We start from the raw sequence: 19,985 nt of genomic DNA, 5'->3' as shown, positions 1-19,985 counted from the left end.
GTTATTATGGGATTGGCTTAACATTACACAGCACCTTAGTGTAAAGATGTAATTCATTCAAATGCTGAAGGCCTGCTGAAGAAATGCTCAATTCTGCTCACCTTTCAGAAAGTGAAGTTACTGTATAAAAATAACACTTTGATATAAGTGTCTAGTGTTTTACAGTGTGCAACTGTAGCAATTGATACCTATGTTATAAATAGCGTGGTGCTAAATGTGAAGCAGGAGAGTTTAGTAGCAAATGAAACTTAAGAGTTTCTTGTGCTGTTAACCAGCTTATGTTGAGCATGCACATTGTGTTGTCTTTACACTTCATCTGATGGTGCTGTGCAAGTGTTTAAAATACTTGTGACTTCTGAGAAGAAACTCTTACAAAGATGGCTTTCTTAAAACGGTGCAGGACTTAAGAACTTAGATAGCAATTTGTTTATGGTTAGAAGTGTGCTGTATGTCATAAGATACTGTTCAATAATTTGAAAAATACTTTAAACATGAGCAGGTTTTTACAGGGAAAAGCATTTCTATTCTAATCTGAAGCACAAGATTTGTGTCCACTCATGCTTTGATTGTTAATGGGAGTTAAAGTATGAATTTCTGTGTTCCAAATACAGCCCTGTGTAGCTACAGCTTCCAGAGCATTTTTCTAACCTTTCTGGAAGTATTCTGAAAAGCTTTCAAGTAGCTCTTTTAATGGGCATATAAGAGTGAATGATACAATTTTCTTTTTTAATTTATATCTTTAAGAAATTGATAAAGAACTTGCATTCATTACAATTTCATAGCTCAAAGTTGAGTATTGCTATTCATGTGTTAGGAGTTATTTAAGTTCTAAGCATCTCACTTGTTTGTTAAATCCTGGAGGAGTGAAAATTGAGTGTCTCACTGTTATTCTTACCTTGTGCTCCTGGATTTTATGCTAATTAGTCTGATAACTTCTGTTTTCCAAAAGTACCTTGTGTCTGGTTATAGAAGGCAATAGAAGGAGAAAAGGAAAAGGAGGGAAAGAACTGGGGAAAATGACACCCTTGGGAATACTTTTAGTGAGACACAGCATTACTAGTAGCAGCAAAAAAGTTTGTTGTTAATCTGGTAAGGTGCTTACCATGAAAGGTGGTGTTTCAGAGCTTTTCCTTTGTTGTTTGTTTTTATTTCTATGATTTTAGGTACTTTTTCTTTCTCAGTTTCTTTTTATTCCATGTTAATTCTGGTGGGTTGTGGACCTGGTGAGCTGTTTCCTCTCTAAGCTGATGCAACAGTAATTTTACTTTTTTGTAGAAGTGGATAAATTGATATTGTGCTCGGTTAGTAAGTGAAATAAACTCACAGAGGGATCTGAATAAAATGAGAACTAGCCCAAAGGGATTGGTGGGGACTTGCATCCATCAAGGAATGGAACTGACACTACAGGAGGGGATCTCTCCTTTTTTGTCAGTCTTTCTTCCCTTCTTCAATTCTTTCTTCTTTATCCTTTCCCTAGTGAAATACCATGGAGATAGTTAGCTGGGCTCTGGGATATTCTTCAGGAGGAAACTTTAGAAGATAGGGCAGTGTAAAAATCATGTTCTTGAAAAAGCTAATGCCAAATAATAGTGATGTTCTTCATTACTGAAGGATTTTTTTTTAAATCAAATATCATCTGTTCAACTGCTGTCATGGCTCCATTAGGAAAGAGATTCTGCTTCAGGCTACTCTAGAATTTATGGCCTGCTGAGCTACCAAATCAAGATTTCAAAGAGCAAGTAAGAAGTTGGTCTTTTGGGCTACTTTCTGCTCACAAGAGGCAACAGATGGTGAACCAGCAGTCTGTATTTTGTACCCCAGTGATGATTTCTCTGCCATTTAGCAGCTTGCTGCCAGTGCTTCTGAAACCAGTGCAATTGCCACCAGCAAGCTTTTCTCCTCCACTGGCCTTGTCTCCTTGGGCCCTGAACAGGGACTGCTGGGTGAGAAAGCAGCCAGCAGACAGAGCTGGGAAAGCTGCAGGGGCAGGAAATGGTTTTGTAGGGAATGTCAGCACTCCTGGCTTTTAGGGCTGCCAGTTCACAAAATGTGCAGCCATTACTCTGTGGTAGGGACTCCTGGAGCACCTGTAACAGCAGGGAGTACCAACCTTGGGGGTTTGGGGTTTTTTTAAACTAGTCTAGAAAGCTTACAAAAATTTAACTTAAGAGTTATCTGAAGAGCCAGAGATGAAGAAGGGCAATTTTGGAAGTTGCTGAATCTTGCTTTTGCCACCCAGGAAATAGCACCTTTTTTTGTACAGAATTCTGGAGGAGAGTAATCTGGTTTATTTTATGAAATTGTAAGCACAATTGAGAACAGACTTCCTGAAATGCTTATGTGTAATGATAGTTTCACCTGTACAGGCTGTTCATAACCTTGGTGTGGCACATACTCAATTTTTTTTTTACTCTTATATATTAACTTGTTCTTAAAAAAAAAAAAGGCAAGCTTTTTTTTTAATTGCTTTGCTGGAAATAAGATCCCTTTCTCGTTATGCTTCGTTTTGTCATATTTTATTTTGAGAAAAGAAATGTTGAAACAAATCTGCTGTTGATGTCTGGTTTACATGGCAGAATGGGTGGATGCTTCATGCTGGGTATTGTCAATTCTGTGAAATGTGGAATACTCCTGTTGGTGTCCAAGCCATTGCTGTCTAACACACCGACCTCTGCATTAGTTCTTGTGCAGTTTCATTGACGAGGAAGGTCTGATTTGCTACCTTGATTTACTGTGTTCTGGAAGATCTGTCTGTGACTGTTCTTGAGATTTTTCAAAACCTTTTGAGAGCTTTAGGGAGTGGCTGTAATGGGACAATAGACTTTTATAGCACTTTGGATGACTTAAAAGTTTTATTTTTGTGGGAATATTATTTGAACCATTTAATTCATGAGATGAAACTAACTGAAAATTTCAGAGAAACTTGTCACTGTGAGAAAATGTATGACTGACTTCTTAAGTAGAAAGACACTGAAACGAATCACTTATATTTGTTTGTTTATTTTAAAATGGAATGGTTTTGAGACTGTTCATCAGCAAGCAGTGCGCTATTATATTTTTGATATTATGTGACTAGTCTAGATCCAAAATGACTCACAGAAATGTAATCTTTATTTTTTTGTTTGTTTCTGTTCAAGCAGGGGTGCTATAAGCCAAATCAGGTTCTTCACACTTGCACCTCAAGAGGAAGGAAGTGTTAAAGAAGAAGCAGTCGCAGAAGTTCGAACCAGACGGACCTGGCAGTTTGACTGGGCGTTAAATAAAGTGGATAACTCTGTCAGAAAAACTGGCCGCATCCCTAAAGCTCTCCTACTCAAAATCTTCCAGGATATAAGCAATGCAGGTAAGTTGCTTCCACTTAAAGCCCAGTTAAGCTGAGTTTCAGGCTGCTGTTTAACCAAGGAAATGAATTGAGTGTTCTGATCTGTATTTTGTCTTTGAGTGTTGTTTGATCTGCTGTATATGTTGATGGATAGGCTTTAACTGCTTTAGAAATATTATTTTGTTTTGAATGCTCATGTTAGCTTATTCAAGCTTGGGTTTTTTGTGTCTTTAAGAATTTAAGTCTTCTAAAGGTGTACTTTTAAGGTATGTTATATTGCCTTGCTTATTGTCGAGTTTTAATCTGGTAATGCACTTTCCTCATGTAACTGTATTTTACTCTCTGAGCAGGGATCATATGTGCCTCCTTTGCAGTGTATATTTTTAAAGCATCTATAATGAACCATGCTGCCCTTAAGATGTTATTTGTCTTAAATGGAATTACAACAGGGAAATGTGGAGGTGATACACAAGTTTCCACGTGGCCAGGTAGCTCTGTTCATGGCAAGAAAGCTTTGGTTTTTTTTAATAACAGAAAACCAAATAGCAGAGGCATTGTCCATTCTGATAGATTCAATACCTCTTTGGCTAAAATATGCAGACCACATTAGTGTTTTGCAGACCAGCTGCCACAATTGCTGAGGTTTGGTACCAGTTAGATGAGTCAGTGGAGGTATTTAAAGAATATACTTGCTAAGTACTACTGCCAATATTTATCAATGGCAGCATGTCGCAGACATCTTTCCATTAAAATCCTTTCTTCGGATTTTTCCTGCTGAAGCTGAGGAGTTTCAGGCACAAATGTAAACAATGGTTATCTGCTGCTGTAGAATGCAACAGGTGGATCTGTGATTGGTCTCCTGTGGATGTTTGGATTTACTGACCACTCACGGCAGAGCTGCTCTCGCTCTCTGCTGAGACACAGACCTTTGTTATTCATTCTTTTCTGTTCTTAGCTTAGCTAGCTTTCTGAGAACTTTTCCTTCTATTTCTTTTAGTATAGATATAATGTAATATATATATAGAATAAAATAATAAATCAAGCCTTCTGATCATGGAATCAACATTCTCAGCTCTCTCTCATCCTGAAAACCTCTGTGACCACGGTCACAGCAGCATGTATTGTTTTGCTTAAGTTTTAAACTTTGCTGTGTGTTACTCTATTCTGTAACGCCTTGTCTTTTAAAAGTGTTCCATTTTACTGTTTAAAGGCTGAACCTTCAATTCATGCTCTTTCTGTTGAACGGAGTTTTTTCTTTTTTGCTTGGGACATCCTTTCTGGTTCTGACTGCTTTGTTGTTTTTTCCATGTAAACCTCTAATTTGAGAATGTGGGTTGGCAAGAGCTTTGTATCTGTAAACTTCTCTGCAAGTAGTTCTTCATGAACCTTGACTAGTTCCACAGTTTCTAAGTCATACTAAAAAAAAAATCTTAATCTCTTGTAGGGTATTCCTTTGGCTTTGGAATTGTATTTAAAAATAAATGCACAGAACTTCACAAATTATTTAGTTAAGATGCTATTAAAATAAATGGCAAATATTACCATATGAAAAATTTAGTCCTTGTTTATTTCTTAATAATGAAACTAGTTTAGCAAAAGTGTGGAAAGTTAGTGTTGATTTCTGCCTGTTTTTATTGTTTTTCCATTTCTAATTACAACACAAAAAATGCCTGAGAAGATCTACCTGTTTGCAGTAGATCTCATTGTGCATCTCTCCATCCTCACACTGCCAAAAGTTTTTGATTTTCTTTTCCCTTTCAAGGTACTATGAAACTGAAGATGTGTTGTTTTTTGCATTGCATGAAGTAATTATGTGCAGGGATTTATTATGTGCTGGTCAGTTAAGAATTGATGATCATACTTGACAGCATGTTGCTTTCTAAGGAAACTCTTGTTTTTACTTGAAATTGCTGGGTTTGTATCTGAAGGTGGGATAGAGAAAATAATTGGTTTACATCTAAAGGTGGGATAGAGAAAATAATTGTCTTCAGCTGACTGGGTCATCTGCGATAGATTCTGCAGTTCTGCCTTTGCCTCAGGAATAGTAGTGAAGTACAAGAAAGAGATGAGTTTATAGTTAAGTTTTTTGACATTCTGTGACTAGTATAGAAGTCAGAAAAGGCAGATAATCTTACAGTTCACAATTCTCTAGGTGTAAGTTTTCTCATTTGTTATGTATTAAGCATAGGCAGAACTGGAAATGGAAGTTTGTGTGGAAGTGTCTCTGACTACCACTTGTGGAATTATATTGAATTGGTATGAAGCATTTTGACATTTTAGAAATTCATGGGAAAGTCATGTCCCTGTTACAATGAAATTATCTCAGGATCTTGAGTTGGGAAGTTGAAAGTATTAGATAATCTAAGTTTAGGAATTTTGTGTTGTCTTCTAACAATTTCTGCTCAGCTAAGCTCATTATTGTACTAAATGGCATGTTTTGTCATGAATCTTTTTAGGTAGTGCACAGTAGTGCTGTTGTTTAATCATTTGGGTATCCTGTTAATTTAAAATCTTCAGTCTTGGAGAAAATTCTGTTTTATAGAAAGTGCCTAAATATTTCAGTAGATCAGTCTCAAATCTTATTTCTGATATTGAATGCATAATCCTTTATTAATAAATTTGTGGTTTTGTTCCATTTGCAGGGTGTCCAGGGAGTAACCACACCTTGCTTTTGTTACAAAGTTGTGGTGCTGTCTTACCAGAGGTATTGTCATCGGAAAGAACAGAACTGGCCCATATGATATGGGACAAGATGAAAGAACTTGGTACGTTGTGTCTGTTAGTCCTTCTTGCAAGAACAGCTCTGTGCTTTAGTTGCTCTCTTTGTAATGAGACACAATTTATTTTAATGGTATTTAAATGTTAGGTTATAACAGGTTGCACTTACTACTGAATGAACAGTGGATTTCATTATTCAGGTGAGAGACCTGTTTGTAATTCTGGGGGTTATAGTGACATCTAGGGGTGTTAATCTAAAATTCTAAAATCTAAAGATTTTTTTGAAACATGTTTAAATTGGACTTCTGCTTGATTTTTATTATTGAGTTTACTTTCTGTTAGATGCTACCTATATATTTGATGGGCTACATATTCCTAGTGCTACCAGCAATTTTATCAGATTATATTTTTATTGTGAGTCATTCTTGTATAGATAATGCATAGGTAAGTGCTTTTTTGATAGTAACATTGCCAAATCTGTAAAATAGATACAGCTGTAGAGACTGTAGAGTAGCATTGCTGTTACTGTGCTCATTATGTTTTAGCCTTTTATAAACACCAGAGCTGTTAAATAAATGTCTGATGCTTCAAAGGTGAATAAAATGACTGTCTCCTAAGTTCATACAGAATAAAATGGACATGAAATTAATTACCTGAGAAAGCTATGAAACTGTGTTGAATTTAGAGAATCTACATTGACTGTTTTTGAAATATTTCCTTAGGTGCTGTGTATGATACGAGCCATTACAATGCTTTGCTTAAAGTGTATCTTCAGAATGAGCACAAGTTTTCTCCGACAGAATTCTTGGCCAGGATGGAGGAAGCAAATGTGCAGCCCAATCGAGTAGGTGTCCTTTTAAAGATCTTCATTCTTAATAGCAGGCTCCATTTATTGAATGGAAACAGTTAACTTGCCCATTTTGTTTTCTACAGGTTACATACCAAAGGTTGATTGCTGCTTATTGCAATGAGGGTGACATTGAAGGAGCAAGGTATTCTTTTGCATTTATGTTTAAAGGGATTTCCACAAAATCTGTTTCTCATATTCCCTACCACTGATGTTAAAACTGATTTCTGTGTGATTCATAGAAATTGAGCAAAGCAAAGAAGGATTTTAATATAAGCATATTTTTAACCAAGCAATGAAGAACAATTTCCTGGAGACTGCCAAAACCTACACAAACGAAATAAAAATAAGTGATAGACCAGTGTGTTCAAATCAAGTTGTAATCACATTGCTCAGAAAATAACTTGGTTTTGTCATTTCTAGAGCCATTATGCAAAAGCATGAGGTTATGAAGGCTTACTGGCAAAGGCATTTGAGAATAAAGTGGGCTAAGGAGCAAATAGTAAGAATTGTGGTTGTTGTTGTTCTCAAACAGGGCTTGCCGGGTATCTCTAACAATTTTAGCAAGGTTAAGCTGTAGCAGTGTGATTGAGGGGTATCAGAAATAAGTAAAAGGAAGATAAAAATAAAAAGAACCCAGTCCCACCTTAGTGTCTGCATGTTCCAAAGTGGCAAATACAATTTTTTTTTTTTTTTCAGTAAGATTCTTGGATTTATGAAGAGCAAAGATCTCCCCATCACTGAGGCAGTATTCAGTAGTCTTTTGAAAGGACATGCAAGATCGGGGTAATGTTTAATACCTTTTATTCCTTTTGTTTACTGTTAGCTTTACTAAAATATCAAGTGTTACTGTACAGAAAAAATTACATGCTGCAGAATAGTGTGGTGGTTTTGAATAATAATGTGTAGAAGACTGTCTCTACATTTATGAAGCAAAAAAGCTATTTAACAAAGGAAGTAGATTTTTTCTTGTGTCTGAAAATCTTGTATTTCAAGATAAATTACTGTACTTTTGTAGTGTTTGAGAAGAAATTTGCTGCACTTAGTTCTGAACTTTATAATCTGTTAAAGTTGAAAGAGTATTTTAAGTAATACAATTATTAAAAAGATATGCACTTTCACCTTTCAGGATTTGCTTAGTTCAAATAAGTTTCTCTAAGTTGCAGTCTTTGTTTCCAATTCTGATTAATTTAGTGAGGAAATGTAGTAGTTGCAATAAGCATCATTATGATTAAATCTACTGAGAGTCTTGCTTTGAATTCTTTCAGAGATATGAAAAGTGCAGAAAACATCCTTTCAGTGATGAGGATGGCTGGTGTTGAACCAGGTCCGGACACCTATTTATCACTGCTGAATGTGTATGCTGAAAAGGGTGATGCTGACAGCATCAAAAAGGTATTGCCAGTTTGAATTTAAATACAACTTGTTTTATCTTTTGTTCAGTAAAACTTTGGAATGCTTTCTGTCCCGAAATAAAAATTTGTAATTGGTTTCCTCCTACTTGGAAGTAATTATCAAAAATTTTTTTATTGCAATTAAATAGCTGATTTAACAGAAAACAATGTCACAATTTCTAAAAAATATTTGTCTTTTGATAGTGGCATTTCACTCTGGGAAGATAGATTTGTCAGTGAGCAATTTAATAATTTAGTTTTTTTTTTAAAGACAGTGCATGTAGGATATCTATGGATTTATTAATGAAAACAAAAAGTAAACCTTGCTTATTCTGTTCCCATTGAGCCATTCTTTGGCCATTGAAATCACAGGATTTTTCCAGTAAAAATGAAATTTTTTTTAAGAATTCATACATACAGCTTAGGTATTTGTAAGGTGAGGCTTCCTTACAGCCCTTTGTGAAGCTGATTTTTTTCAAGTATTCTCTCACTTTTTTTTTAAATCAAAGAAATACTCATGAAGCAATGAGAAAAGATCAAACCAGTTTTCTTAAGTTGTTTCAAGCGTTTAATCAGATGTAGAGGACCAAATCAAGGAAGAAGATATTGGAAACAACTTTCTTCTGTGACTTGAACAAATACTCATCAACCAATATTCTTCCAAACAGTGACAAAATGTTGGATTCGTCCTTCTTCCCTTTACAAAGTAATTTCTTTTGAAAGTCATCCACAGTGAGAATACCTCTAGTGCTTTCATATATTATTAGATATTGGAAAGAAACTATATGCTGTATCCCTTTTAGGTGTCCCTTTTTCTTTTCACAGTCTAAAGGTATTTGAGTCTCTCTTAATACTTCTTGCATATTTTTTTTCTCTACCATGTTCCATTATCTAAATCTGTGGATTTTAAAAAAGAAATAACCCAGGTTTTTATGCTTGTTTTGATTTAAAAAGTATTCTGCTTTGAGTCACTTTGGAGTTGATTCAAGTTAAATTTATTTTGATTTTACAGACTCTAGAGCAGGTTGAGAAGACTGAAGGGTACCTTATGGACAGGATTTTGATGCAGGTGATTTTCAGCCTTGCCAAGGCTGGGTATCCACAGCACATCGAGGATATTAAAGGACGTATAAGATTTGAAAAGGAAATAATTCCAGGTATGTCCTTGGTTCCCACAGCAGGGTGGAGAGAGAGCACTTTTTTCCTTTTTTTCTTTTTTTTTTTTTGTTTTGTTTTTTGTTTGTTTGTTTTTGTTGTTGCTGGTTTTTTCCTTCTTTTTCCAAAAATAGGTGATTTTGCAGTTTTCTCTTGAATACTGAGGGAAAGGAATATTTTTGCCATTAGTTTGTGGATTAATTTGTGTGCTTGTGTGGTTTAGATTGTATTTCATAAAATCTAAATATGAAACAGCTTTAATAATTTGCAAAATTAATCTGTCATTTAAAAAAATTCTAACATGAATTAAGCTTTTATAGGAAGGCAGCAAGTGTGGAGTCCTTTCTTAACACGGCTGTTAAGATTCCTGTTGTGAGAGCTCTTCAAGACTGCCATAAAAAAAGGGATCGTAAATACTAAATACAGTTTTTTATTACTTACCTTTAAAGTTGCTTCTGGGTCCCAGTATGTTTAATCTGATTGATAGCTATTAATTATACTTCATGCCTTTTTTTTTTTTACGTGTCTAGGAATTAGTTTCTTTTTTCCTTATCCTTCTGTCATGCTGCAGGGGTGATACTTCTGTAATTTTTGGCCTAGTCTTCTTATGACAAAAGTGAATTTCATTGATAAATATAAATAATTCTGGAAAAGGTAGTCTCAGATTTGGATTGTGAATCTTATTTAAGGTATTATATAAAGTATTTAAGTATGTACTTATATACTTAGTATTATTTAAAGTACTTATATAAAGTATTTAAGTATGTTAGTAGTACTTGTAAAACATTTACTTTTCTAGCTTTCACTAATTTTAGTAGCTTAAAATGAAAAAGTTTTGTGCACTTTATTAATGTATTAATGTTGTTCTGTTTTTCACTTGCTAGATGTAATGAACCTGTGTTTGACTCTGATAACTCATGGCTTTGAAGATATCAGCTTCAGCATCTTGAAGTCTTTAAGTCATTTATCACGTGAAGATATGGACCAAGGTAGCTTCTTCTTGCAACATTGTGTAAATAGAAATCTGGTAAGCAGAACAGTAATACTTTTTTTCTTAATCTAATAATAGCAGTATATTTATTTAGTTTAATGCAGCTGTGAAGATTGCAGATGGTGAGTTGTTGCACAGTTCTTCAAGAGGAAAAGAAGCGTTTTATTATTCTGTATCAACTCGTATAGTAAATTGAAATTCACAGTGGAATCCTGCTTTGCTTATGTAATATCCATTTTCTAAACATTAGAAGAATCTGACACTCTTAGTAGTTTGATAAATTGGTAAATACCTTAAATGAATTTTTGAAATTGTTTGCAGCCTATGAGCAAGCTGAAGCAGTTCAGTAAGGAGTTAAAGGAAGCAAAGATGCACTCGGCGCCGTTACCGTTTATCTTGCGTTGCGCTTTGGAGGCCAACAGATCAGGTACTCTGCTGTTTAGTTATTCTGCTGTGCTCATTTACAGCACCTGGTCACTGTTTAATCATTTGGTTCATGTTTGCAGCCTTGGCCATTGATGTGATGAAGATGATGAAAGAGGAAGGCTTGCCACTCAGACCTCACTATTGCTGGCCACTGCTAGTTGCATACCAGAAAGAGAATAATCTTAAAGGTGAGTTGTCTGAAAAATGCTCCTGTGGCATTATTGCATACCTAGTGCACAAATCCTACTGCTATGAGATTCGTCAGAAATGTAACAAAGCCCTTGCTGTATGTCCTCATTTCAAACAATTTTTCCTTCAGAAAGACTTTTTCTAAAACCTCCTTTCTTGCTTGATTGTGATACAGTTCTACAAATTTCAAATCTCACTTGACATAGAAAGATGTGAGAGAGTGTGTGGTTATCTTTTTAACTCTTCACATTCTTTGTGCATTCCAGCGTCCTCTATGTTGCTCATTACTATTTACAGTTTACTCTTGAAGAAGCTGCACTCCAAGTGAAGAATTTAAAAGTAAAGTTATGTTATTATAGCTCTCTTGGACTGCAAACCCAGTCCTTTATTCAAGCCAGCTTCTTACTATTTGCCAGATGAACCAAACGTGAGTTTTTTTAGAATCATAAAAACTGCAGGAGAACTTACATTGCTGAATGTGTGAGCCTGACCTGACAGCATACTGATTGAAGGACAAAAATGCTCAATCTTTGGGATTCTTAAGTAGGTTGAAGCATTTAGCATACTTTCCCCTGTTACACAAGGGGATGTCTACAGGATATGAATAAGAATTGAAAAAATATTAAATTTTATAGTACAGTATCTAATTCTTTGGTTTGCGTTATTGGTAATTCAGAAAGAACGGTATTGTAAAAAGATGCTTTTAACAGAAGTACTTCCCCCTTGGGGAAACAAAAAACTGTCTTTTTCATCTTATCTCACAGTATAATGTGCTTTAGAATGAGATGCAGAGTTGTTAGTGTGACACTGGGTGACAAACAAAATGCACAAACAAAAAAAAAGTGCTTTTAGCAGACTCTTCCATATCGCAATTTTATCTTAAATATACAGTCATATTCCAGTTTGGAAGAAATGCTGAAACAAGTATTCCCTAATTGTTTCTGGCTATAAAAATGTCTCAAGTCTTTTTCAAAAAGCCTTTGTGAAAACAATATTCAGTTTTTATTAACTCCTTAGGCTCTGTTCCTGCTAGGCTACTGCCCAGGCTTATCTTCTCCCAGGTTTTCAAATTCTTGAAAGTTCTATGATATTTTAAAAGTCTGGCAATGTTGTTTTAGTTGGGTCCTTTGTGACTTACTTGAAACACAATGTCGCCAAAAATAAGTAAATGGAAATAAATCAGTACCATACTTCCTTGTGTGGTTGCTGCCTACTGAAGAAAGCTGCTTTCTTTTACTCCATGAACAATTTCACCTCACTGACACAATTCTGGGAGATGTTGGAAGTATTTTTAGATTTAGACTTGGCTCCCAAAATTAAAGCAATAGTTGAGCATCAAGAGAAACTTAGGTTTTCATACTTCTTTTGGTCTTGGTCGAGATCAGAGTTTGCCTTAATTTGGACTCCCTGCTGTAGAAATCAACTGTGCTTTGGCAACTGTAGTTGCTGCTGGAGGTCGTGTAAGCAAATTGAGAAGAGAACTGATGAAGGATCCCTCAATTCCAGCATTTTTAGCCATTTTCTGTAGAGCCTTTGTTTTTCTGTCTGCAATGGCTTTGCTTACATGTACTTCTGTATGGCTGTAAGATAACTCTGTGAATTTGCAAACTCAGTTTGTAGCCTGGTACTCACTATCCAAGTTGATATTGTCAAGTGGAAGCACAGTACATACCTACACAAGTCAGTGATTTTTCAATTCTTTAAATATATTAGGTAAGAAATCCCTGCTCAGTTGCTTCTGTAGTGAGGAATCAGTGTAACTGTTCTTCATGAATGGTGAAACAAGTTGTCCTCTTATGTAAGCTTGCATTCAATTTTTTCCGAGTTAATAATAATAAAAAAAGAATAAATAAGTTCCACTATCTAAAAATACAACCAGTACACTTGAAGAAAGGTAAACAGGGGGAAAAAACCTCATCCACCTTGAAATTGTTTAGTAGAAATAATAGAGCAAACAGTCATGCTGCAGTGAGAGTCTAAGGATGACAGCAGGTAGTAAATTAATAGAATGGTGCTTTCTAGGAGCAAAAAATGTGAACAGAGTATAGACACAGTATCACATCTCATGACAAAAATAAGGTAATTAATTTCTCAACAAGGTAGTAATGCCCAGCCTAATGCCTGTAGTTTTGTGTCTTGCTGTAGGCCAGGCTGGTAATGGAAGAGAACTTGGAGGAAAAACTATTAAAAATAGGATAGAATGTAGACTGGACTAGGTAATCAGAATGAACAGAATAAAAGCAACAAGTTGTCTAGAACTACAGTGTACAAACATCTGGATCAGTACATATAGTGTGACCCAATCAATTAAATAACAAATAGCAGTGTTTAATTACACGTTTCTCTAATGTTTATTACAGCAAAATCTGATACTGGATAACAAAGAAAATTCTGTAATTTCTGTATTATGGAATTGTGTTTGAAAGAAAAGTAGCAGTGAAGTGGTGGCTAGGAGGTATGAAACGAAATAAGGCCATTTTAAAATACACCTTAACCACTCTGAAATCACAAACAGTTCTTTTCAGTCATTTTACACAGGCAGATAATTTCAGGTGGGGCATTGCCTTTATGTGCATCTGTTACATGAGTTGAGAAATACTTATTTTCTTAGTATTTATTAGACTTAGGAATGAAAAGTGCTTGCCCAGTTTAGAAGATCAATATGCAGTGGATCTGAAACTGTTACTGGCACTGAGAGTCATTTTGTATCAGATTATGCACTAAAGTCTAGAGGGCCTAGTGTAAGGAAGCAGAAATGTCCAACTTAGGCTTATTCCTGAATATTTTATAGCTCCCCTTTGAATGATCATGCTATTTTTAAAAACTCTTGTTACAAGTGTGTATTTTGCTTTTGGGTTCTACTGTTGTTGAACTATTGTATAAACTACTGTTACATACAAAACCCATGGTTAGTGAATGGTAATTCAGTTTTTACTTTGGAAAATAAGAGTCTGGCTCCAAAGGGAATAAGGGTGGTGATTTCACAAAGTTTCTGCTTGAAATCTTGTTTTATATTCTTCTGGCAAAGATTGTTCTGAGTGGATCTGAAACTACCAGCACAGCAAAAATACATTAAATGCTATACTTTCCTGAATATGAGCTTACTTTTTGACCTGAAGTTTCAGTTTTGTTTCCTCAGAAAACTACTTAAAGCCAAATTTATCTTCCTTTGCTCATGTAGAGCCATACATAGCTGCCTTAGAAATTCCTTCTGTTCTCATGGGACTGCTTTAGGGAGTAGGCATGACTTAACTGTGAGAACTTCAGGAGATGAATGGTAGACTGAAATGAAAGCCTCACTTCGCAGTTTTTGAAAAGCTGCTCTACCACATAAATGCTATGACCACCTCATAGTTCATCTCTTATATTTGTTCTTCAATATTCTGATTTGAGGTTGGAATCTGTTCATTGTGGTGTTTGAGTGCTGTTTCCAGTACTGACAAAAAGGACTTGTTTGACTTCGTGTTGTTTTCTATTTCTGTCCTCTTTCTACTCAGTTATTGAATTTTGTTTACTCAGCTCCTGTTTACTTACACATGTCAGCCTAAAACCTCAAAAAGCCTGTTCTCAATCAAGTGGGGAGATGATCAAAAGACTTTGCTGGGGGTTTTAGTCATGCCCAGTCTCTGGGATCAGTGGTCTCCAGAGTGGGGTGTGCAGGGCAGTCCATTGGGTTGTGAGTGGACTGTTAGCAAATAAATATTGTATCATTTTAATATTGTATCATTTTATCATTTTTGCCTCTCTATTTTCACGTATGTTTGATAATGCCCACAATACATGTGAATGTGTTCTCTACATGTGAATAATTTCTAAATCAATATATATGTATATTTGGGGGAGTGATCTCGAAAAAGATTGTGAGACCAGTGTTCTGCATGAGCATGACTGCACTTTTGTGCCTTTCTTTTTTAGTCTGTTTTTTAGTTGGGAGGGAGAGAAGAAGTCAGTGTGCTTTCCATTATGAGCAGAAAAGAACTTATAAAAGTTCATGTACATAATGCTCTAATCTTTTTAACTGAAATGGAAATGTTTCATTGCTTAGTATTGTGGAAGATGTTTATTTGACTATAAAGTAGTTCTGCTTTTGATGAGGTAGAAAATGTATGCAAAACTGTAGAACTCTGTGTTGGTTTCATTAATCTTCTGTCCCCCCAAAAATTGTACATCAGCTGCCTTAAAAAAATGCTGCTGCACATATTTTCATTTCAAGTTTGTGATTACTTTGGCTGTGGAATTACTTTGGTGCAGTGTGGTTGTGCTGGTGTTCTCACACCTGCCTTTTGCTGCTCAGGAAATGTGCCCTAGTCTATCTGCCAGGGAGTGGGGATGCTTAATAAGCCTCTTTTCTGCACTCTGCAGCAGACAGGCTTGAGCTCAAACCTCCTGAGTGCACCACACCTTATTCACTGTGGGATCTAGTTCTTGGTCTTCAAACTAATTTTAGTGTTAGAGTTATTTTTGAAAAGGTTTCAGTGTGAGAGGACTTAATGTATTTTCTGCATGTTGAAAACATGAAATAAAAACTAGCTGTCAACATTTGAAAGGTACGAAGAAAGACTTGGTGTAATTAATTCTTTATTCATATTTTTGCAGATTCTGGTCCAAAATCAGAGTTTTGTTTAAGGCAAACTTGAACAGATGATGCGACTTTAATCTAGTGTGACTTGCCTGCATGTATTTTCAAGTGCTCAAAGGGAATTCACATTTGATTATTTGCACCATAGTGCACTGCATAAAATATTCATGGAAGTGTCACTTTTCCATAGGTGGCACTCCAGGGCAAAGACAGGGACTTTGGACATTTTTAAAGTAATAAGTATGAAATGCAAGTTGAAAAAAACATATGCTGTTTGGTACTGGTGTCCTGCAGCAACTGACAAATCCGTTTTAGACCAGCAAAAAATTATTATACCTGTATTGGTCTTGACAGGAGTTCAGAGTTTGGTGGCTAAGGTTACCGTAAGAAGTTCCTGCAAATCAGAAGAGTGTAGGCAATTAAAAAGAATGGCATATACTCTACACTCTGCTTGCAGGACTATTAATATTGGTGTCTGGTGTCTTCAAATGTGACTCTGCAGAAGTGATACACAGTCTCGTTGTGTGACATGATGTGAACCCTGTAAAAGTTACAATGTGGCTTCACTGGGATTGGGAGACTCCTTTTTCTGAGTTTCCAGTTTGAAGCTGATGTGTTGTAATCGACCAGTTTGATTGCAAACATGTTACTACTTTTAAACAAGTCCAGAGGAAAGTTCTGCATACTTACACTAATCAGAGTTGGATACTGGAAACAAAACGAGGAATGTATGATGTGTTGAAGAATGTGTTTGTATCTTGAGTTTATGTACTTTATATCAAATTTCAGATTTGTTTATTATGTTTAAAAATATGGGCATTTTGATACATATCTCTATAAGATGTTGTGCAAACATGAGTAACTCATATATTTGCTGTGTTAGAAAATAGCTTTGTATAATAGCAATTTCCAAACTGAACCTTCATGGTTTTTATAGTACAGCACAGAATACAATGTTTTGTGAATTTATTTTAAGTTTCACAGTTAAAAATTTTATTAATACCTAAAATAGAAATGCAAGAATTTTCATGGCAATTTCAAGGAGGGAAATTGAGCCTTTTTTTGTAAAGCAACATTTATTTTTACATGTTTATTATCGAGTTTTCATTTTTCTAAAGGCTTAGCCTTATTAATTTTGCCCTGATAGGTATCTTTGAAGTTCTCAAAGTGATGCACACATTGGGAGTGGACCTTGATGCAGAAACCTATACAGACTATGTTTTTAAAAACTTTGCTGATACAGAAACTGCCCATGCCCAGCTGAAGGTGAGTTTATATGTAAAATTTGTAAAAATGGCTGTTACATGGCTTCTTATGTTATGTGTTATGTTCTCTGTGGGGGCTTTAGATCCCTGTAGTGCTCCAAACATGAACCTGGTATGATGAAACCTGTTACGAATATTTAGAATATTTTTCAAACAGTTATTGCACTGATGGTTTATCATGTCTTCCTCCTACTGCTTTTCTTTTTCTTCTTCAGAGCTAACCAAAGTATTTTGCTCCAGACCTAGTAGCTTTCTGTTTCCTGAAGTGGAAAACAAATGAATGAATAGTGCCTTTTCTTTTTTTTTTTTTCTTGCCTTTTGCTGGGGACTGGAAGCACTACAGTTGTTTCTGGTGAATAGTTTTTTTTAACTCACTAAAGAATTGAGAATTGGATACCAAATATAAGTGTCCCAGTCTTTTTGCCTTTCACAACTTTGCCTCTTGCAGTTGAGTTCAATGCTAAAAAAATATTTGATCAGTAGCAACTCATTTGGCTGCCATATAGACTTCTGTAGAGCACCTTCTGTGTTCTCAACAGCTAGCTTTGGGAAGGACATGTTTCCATGTTGATTGGAAATCATTTCCAACAAGGAAATGTTCCATGGTTGATTGCTTTTTCTCTAGGAAAATGGCTGCCTGTTTGAAAGTGCTGGGCTCTATGTAGCAGAACTTAGAAGTGAAGCACTTCAGGGGAGACTGGACAAAGTTCTTTCTATATGTGAGTATTTTTCATGTTGTTTGTTGCTGTGTACTTGGTGATAGTTTGGATTGGTTGTAGGCTGAGAGATTTACTTGTATTAATATGTGAGGTTTCAACATATGTGGGGAACTTGAGCAAAGTGCTTATCTCATGTGAGGTCTTGTATGATGACTTGCCAGATAGAAACTACCAGTTCTGAACCATAAATCATAGTTTAATTCTTCTTTGGTATTGAACCTGACCATAAGATTTGTATACAAGTTATTTGCAAATAGCAGCTTTACCGTGATTGTGACAGGAATGTGACACCCTTGTACTTAGAGAGTTAAGCAAAGAGTTTGTTTTTCACAAGGCCAGTGAGGTGGTTGGTGCTGGGATTGCTTTTGTTTGCAGCATCAATGACTACAGAAACCAGGAGCGATACAGCTCTGAAGTACTGCAGAGCTGTACTCTCATAAAAGAACCAGCTTTAAAGATCTGATGGTCACTGACATTAACCTGAGGGTGTTCTGCTGATCTTTTGGTCATGGAAGTTGTATATAAATGTGATTGGTTAATTAGGCATTGAATTGTAGCATGTTTAAGAGGTTTATTTAAAGACTGTTCTGAGGCTCAGTGCTTGCAAATGTTAATTTGTGTCATTGACTGAATGTAGGGATGGGATAATTGGCTTGGTTAAGTAAGAATGAGATTATCTTTAAAATTTAGAGAAATAGTTTTTATATTCCTAGTATGCTGATACATTAATAAAATGCCTAAACTTGGGCTAAATCTGATGCAGGAAAATCTCTTTCTGAACAACAGTTTTGTTTGTCCCAGTCTCAGGGAAAAGCTGAAGCAGTTGCTTGCTGTGATTGTCTTTAACTGTTTGATTTAACAAATACAGAGATAAATAGTCTGCATACCATGACTCTGGGAAGTCTGTTGTGTTACAGATGAGAAAATTGAGTAGTTACTAATCAGTGATTTGATTTTGGTATTGGAGAGTTATCAATTAGTGAATCCTCAAGATTCACCTTACAGCTTGGTTTTATTACAAAAAAAAAAAAAAACCAAAAAGCATGAACTCAGCCATTGACCCTAAAATTTAAGTCCCTAAAAAGAAACTTTGAATTTTCTTTCAAAGGAGGACTGTTTATTAACAACAATGGAATCTCTTCTGGAATGTGAAATAGTTTGGGGAATTTTTTTCTCCATGAAAATGTAGACCACTCCTTTCATTCTGCTTAACTGAAACAGGCTGGCTTTAATATGTTGTAAGACACAAATGCATGTATGCCTGGTATGTGGTAAATGTATATATCAAAAGTATGATACAGGCACATAGAGTAAGTTGAATTCTCTTACTGTCACAAAACTAGTATCTCTTAGTATATTATTTAGTCATTGTCTGTGAGTTGAATTTAAATCTTTTAGTGGTATTTCTGTTTACAAAGAACAGGGTTAATAATTCATGGAGACATATCAAATTTCTTTGAACTTGAGCTTTAAAGGAAGCTATTCCCTAAATAGTTTACCAAGCTGAAATGAATGCTAGTAAATCTAATTAGCACCTATGTGATGATAAGGCACAGATATTAAACAGCTGATTTTTTTTTTTTCTTTTTGACTTGTCTCCTTTTGCAGTATTACAAAGAGGGAAAAATAAATGCAGTATGGAAAATAGTTTGAGATTGTCTCATTAGTATAGTCAGAGGAGGCAAAGGTTGGTTATTAATGCTGGCTGCTATCTAGGTGTATTGATTCAGCTTCTCATGCCTTAGAATGTATAGATTGGTGCTACTGACAAGATGAAAACTCCGAGCATCAGCTGAGGGATCTGGGCACATAAGGCAGCGTACATGAGAGCCGCTTTTTCCCTTTATCATGCCATTCCATTCCACTTCATTGTCAGCCCCTTGATTTTCTCAGACTTGTTTGTTGCTAAGGAAACCAGGTTGCCGATTGTCAGCAGCAGCTGAGCATACTAAGATGCTTTTCTGCTGGTTTTTGTATGAGCAAAAAGTTTAATATACTGCTGGAGGAGAATTTGTATTGAGGGTGTCTCGAAACCAACTTTACCTGAGGCTTTCAAACAAAAAGTAATGTTCCAGCATTTAAAGCTAGAGTTAGACTAAGGAGGGGCTCTTAGCATGTTCTTGTCTTTGACTTCCCAGGTTCCTTTAGAGCTGGGGTTTTTATTTTGGTTATCTTCTACCATATTGCAGCCCGTGCTGAAAGGGCCCTGTGCAGTCAGGTTTTTACAGCAGATAATTCCATTGTGGTGCTGCAGTGAGATGCTGATAACTTCACACAGGACATAAATGCACCCACTACGCATTTGTTTCTTTGCTGTGCTGGAGTGAGAGACAGCAATTCTACAGGAAGAAGGTAGAAAGCTATGGAATATTTAATCAAG

General features: G+C 35.7%; 1 protein-coding gene across 1 annotated transcript in view; it reads left to right on the top strand.

The window, feature by feature from the left end:
- Positions 1–19,985, top strand: part of LRPPRC (leucine rich pentatricopeptide repeat containing) — an 87,117-nt gene that overhangs the window by 6,925 nt on the left and 60,207 nt on the right. The window contains exons 2-13 of the mRNA XM_074537174.1: positions 3,141–3,343; positions 5,965–6,087; positions 6,763–6,884; positions 6,974–7,032; positions 7,587–7,673; positions 8,156–8,282; positions 9,294–9,438; positions 10,321–10,463; positions 10,749–10,854; positions 10,934–11,041; positions 16,769–16,887; positions 17,512–17,605. Coding sequence (XP_074393275.1) covers positions 3,141–3,343; positions 5,965–6,087; positions 6,763–6,884; positions 6,974–7,032; positions 7,587–7,673; positions 8,156–8,282; positions 9,294–9,438; positions 10,321–10,463; positions 10,749–10,854; positions 10,934–11,041; positions 16,769–16,887; positions 17,512–17,605 — 1,436 coding nt within the window. The remainder of the gene's footprint in view (positions 1–3,140; positions 3,344–5,964; positions 6,088–6,762; positions 6,885–6,973; positions 7,033–7,586; positions 7,674–8,155; positions 8,283–9,293; positions 9,439–10,320; positions 10,464–10,748; positions 10,855–10,933; positions 11,042–16,768; positions 16,888–17,511; positions 17,606–19,985) is intronic.

This window comes from Zonotrichia albicollis, chromosome 3, assembly GCF_047830755.1.
Source record: "Zonotrichia albicollis isolate bZonAlb1 chromosome 3, bZonAlb1.hap1, whole genome shotgun sequence".
NCBI classification, from domain to species: Eukaryota; Metazoa; Chordata; class Aves; order Passeriformes; family Passerellidae; genus Zonotrichia; species Zonotrichia albicollis.
This window is presented reverse-complemented; position numbering and strand designations above follow the sequence as displayed.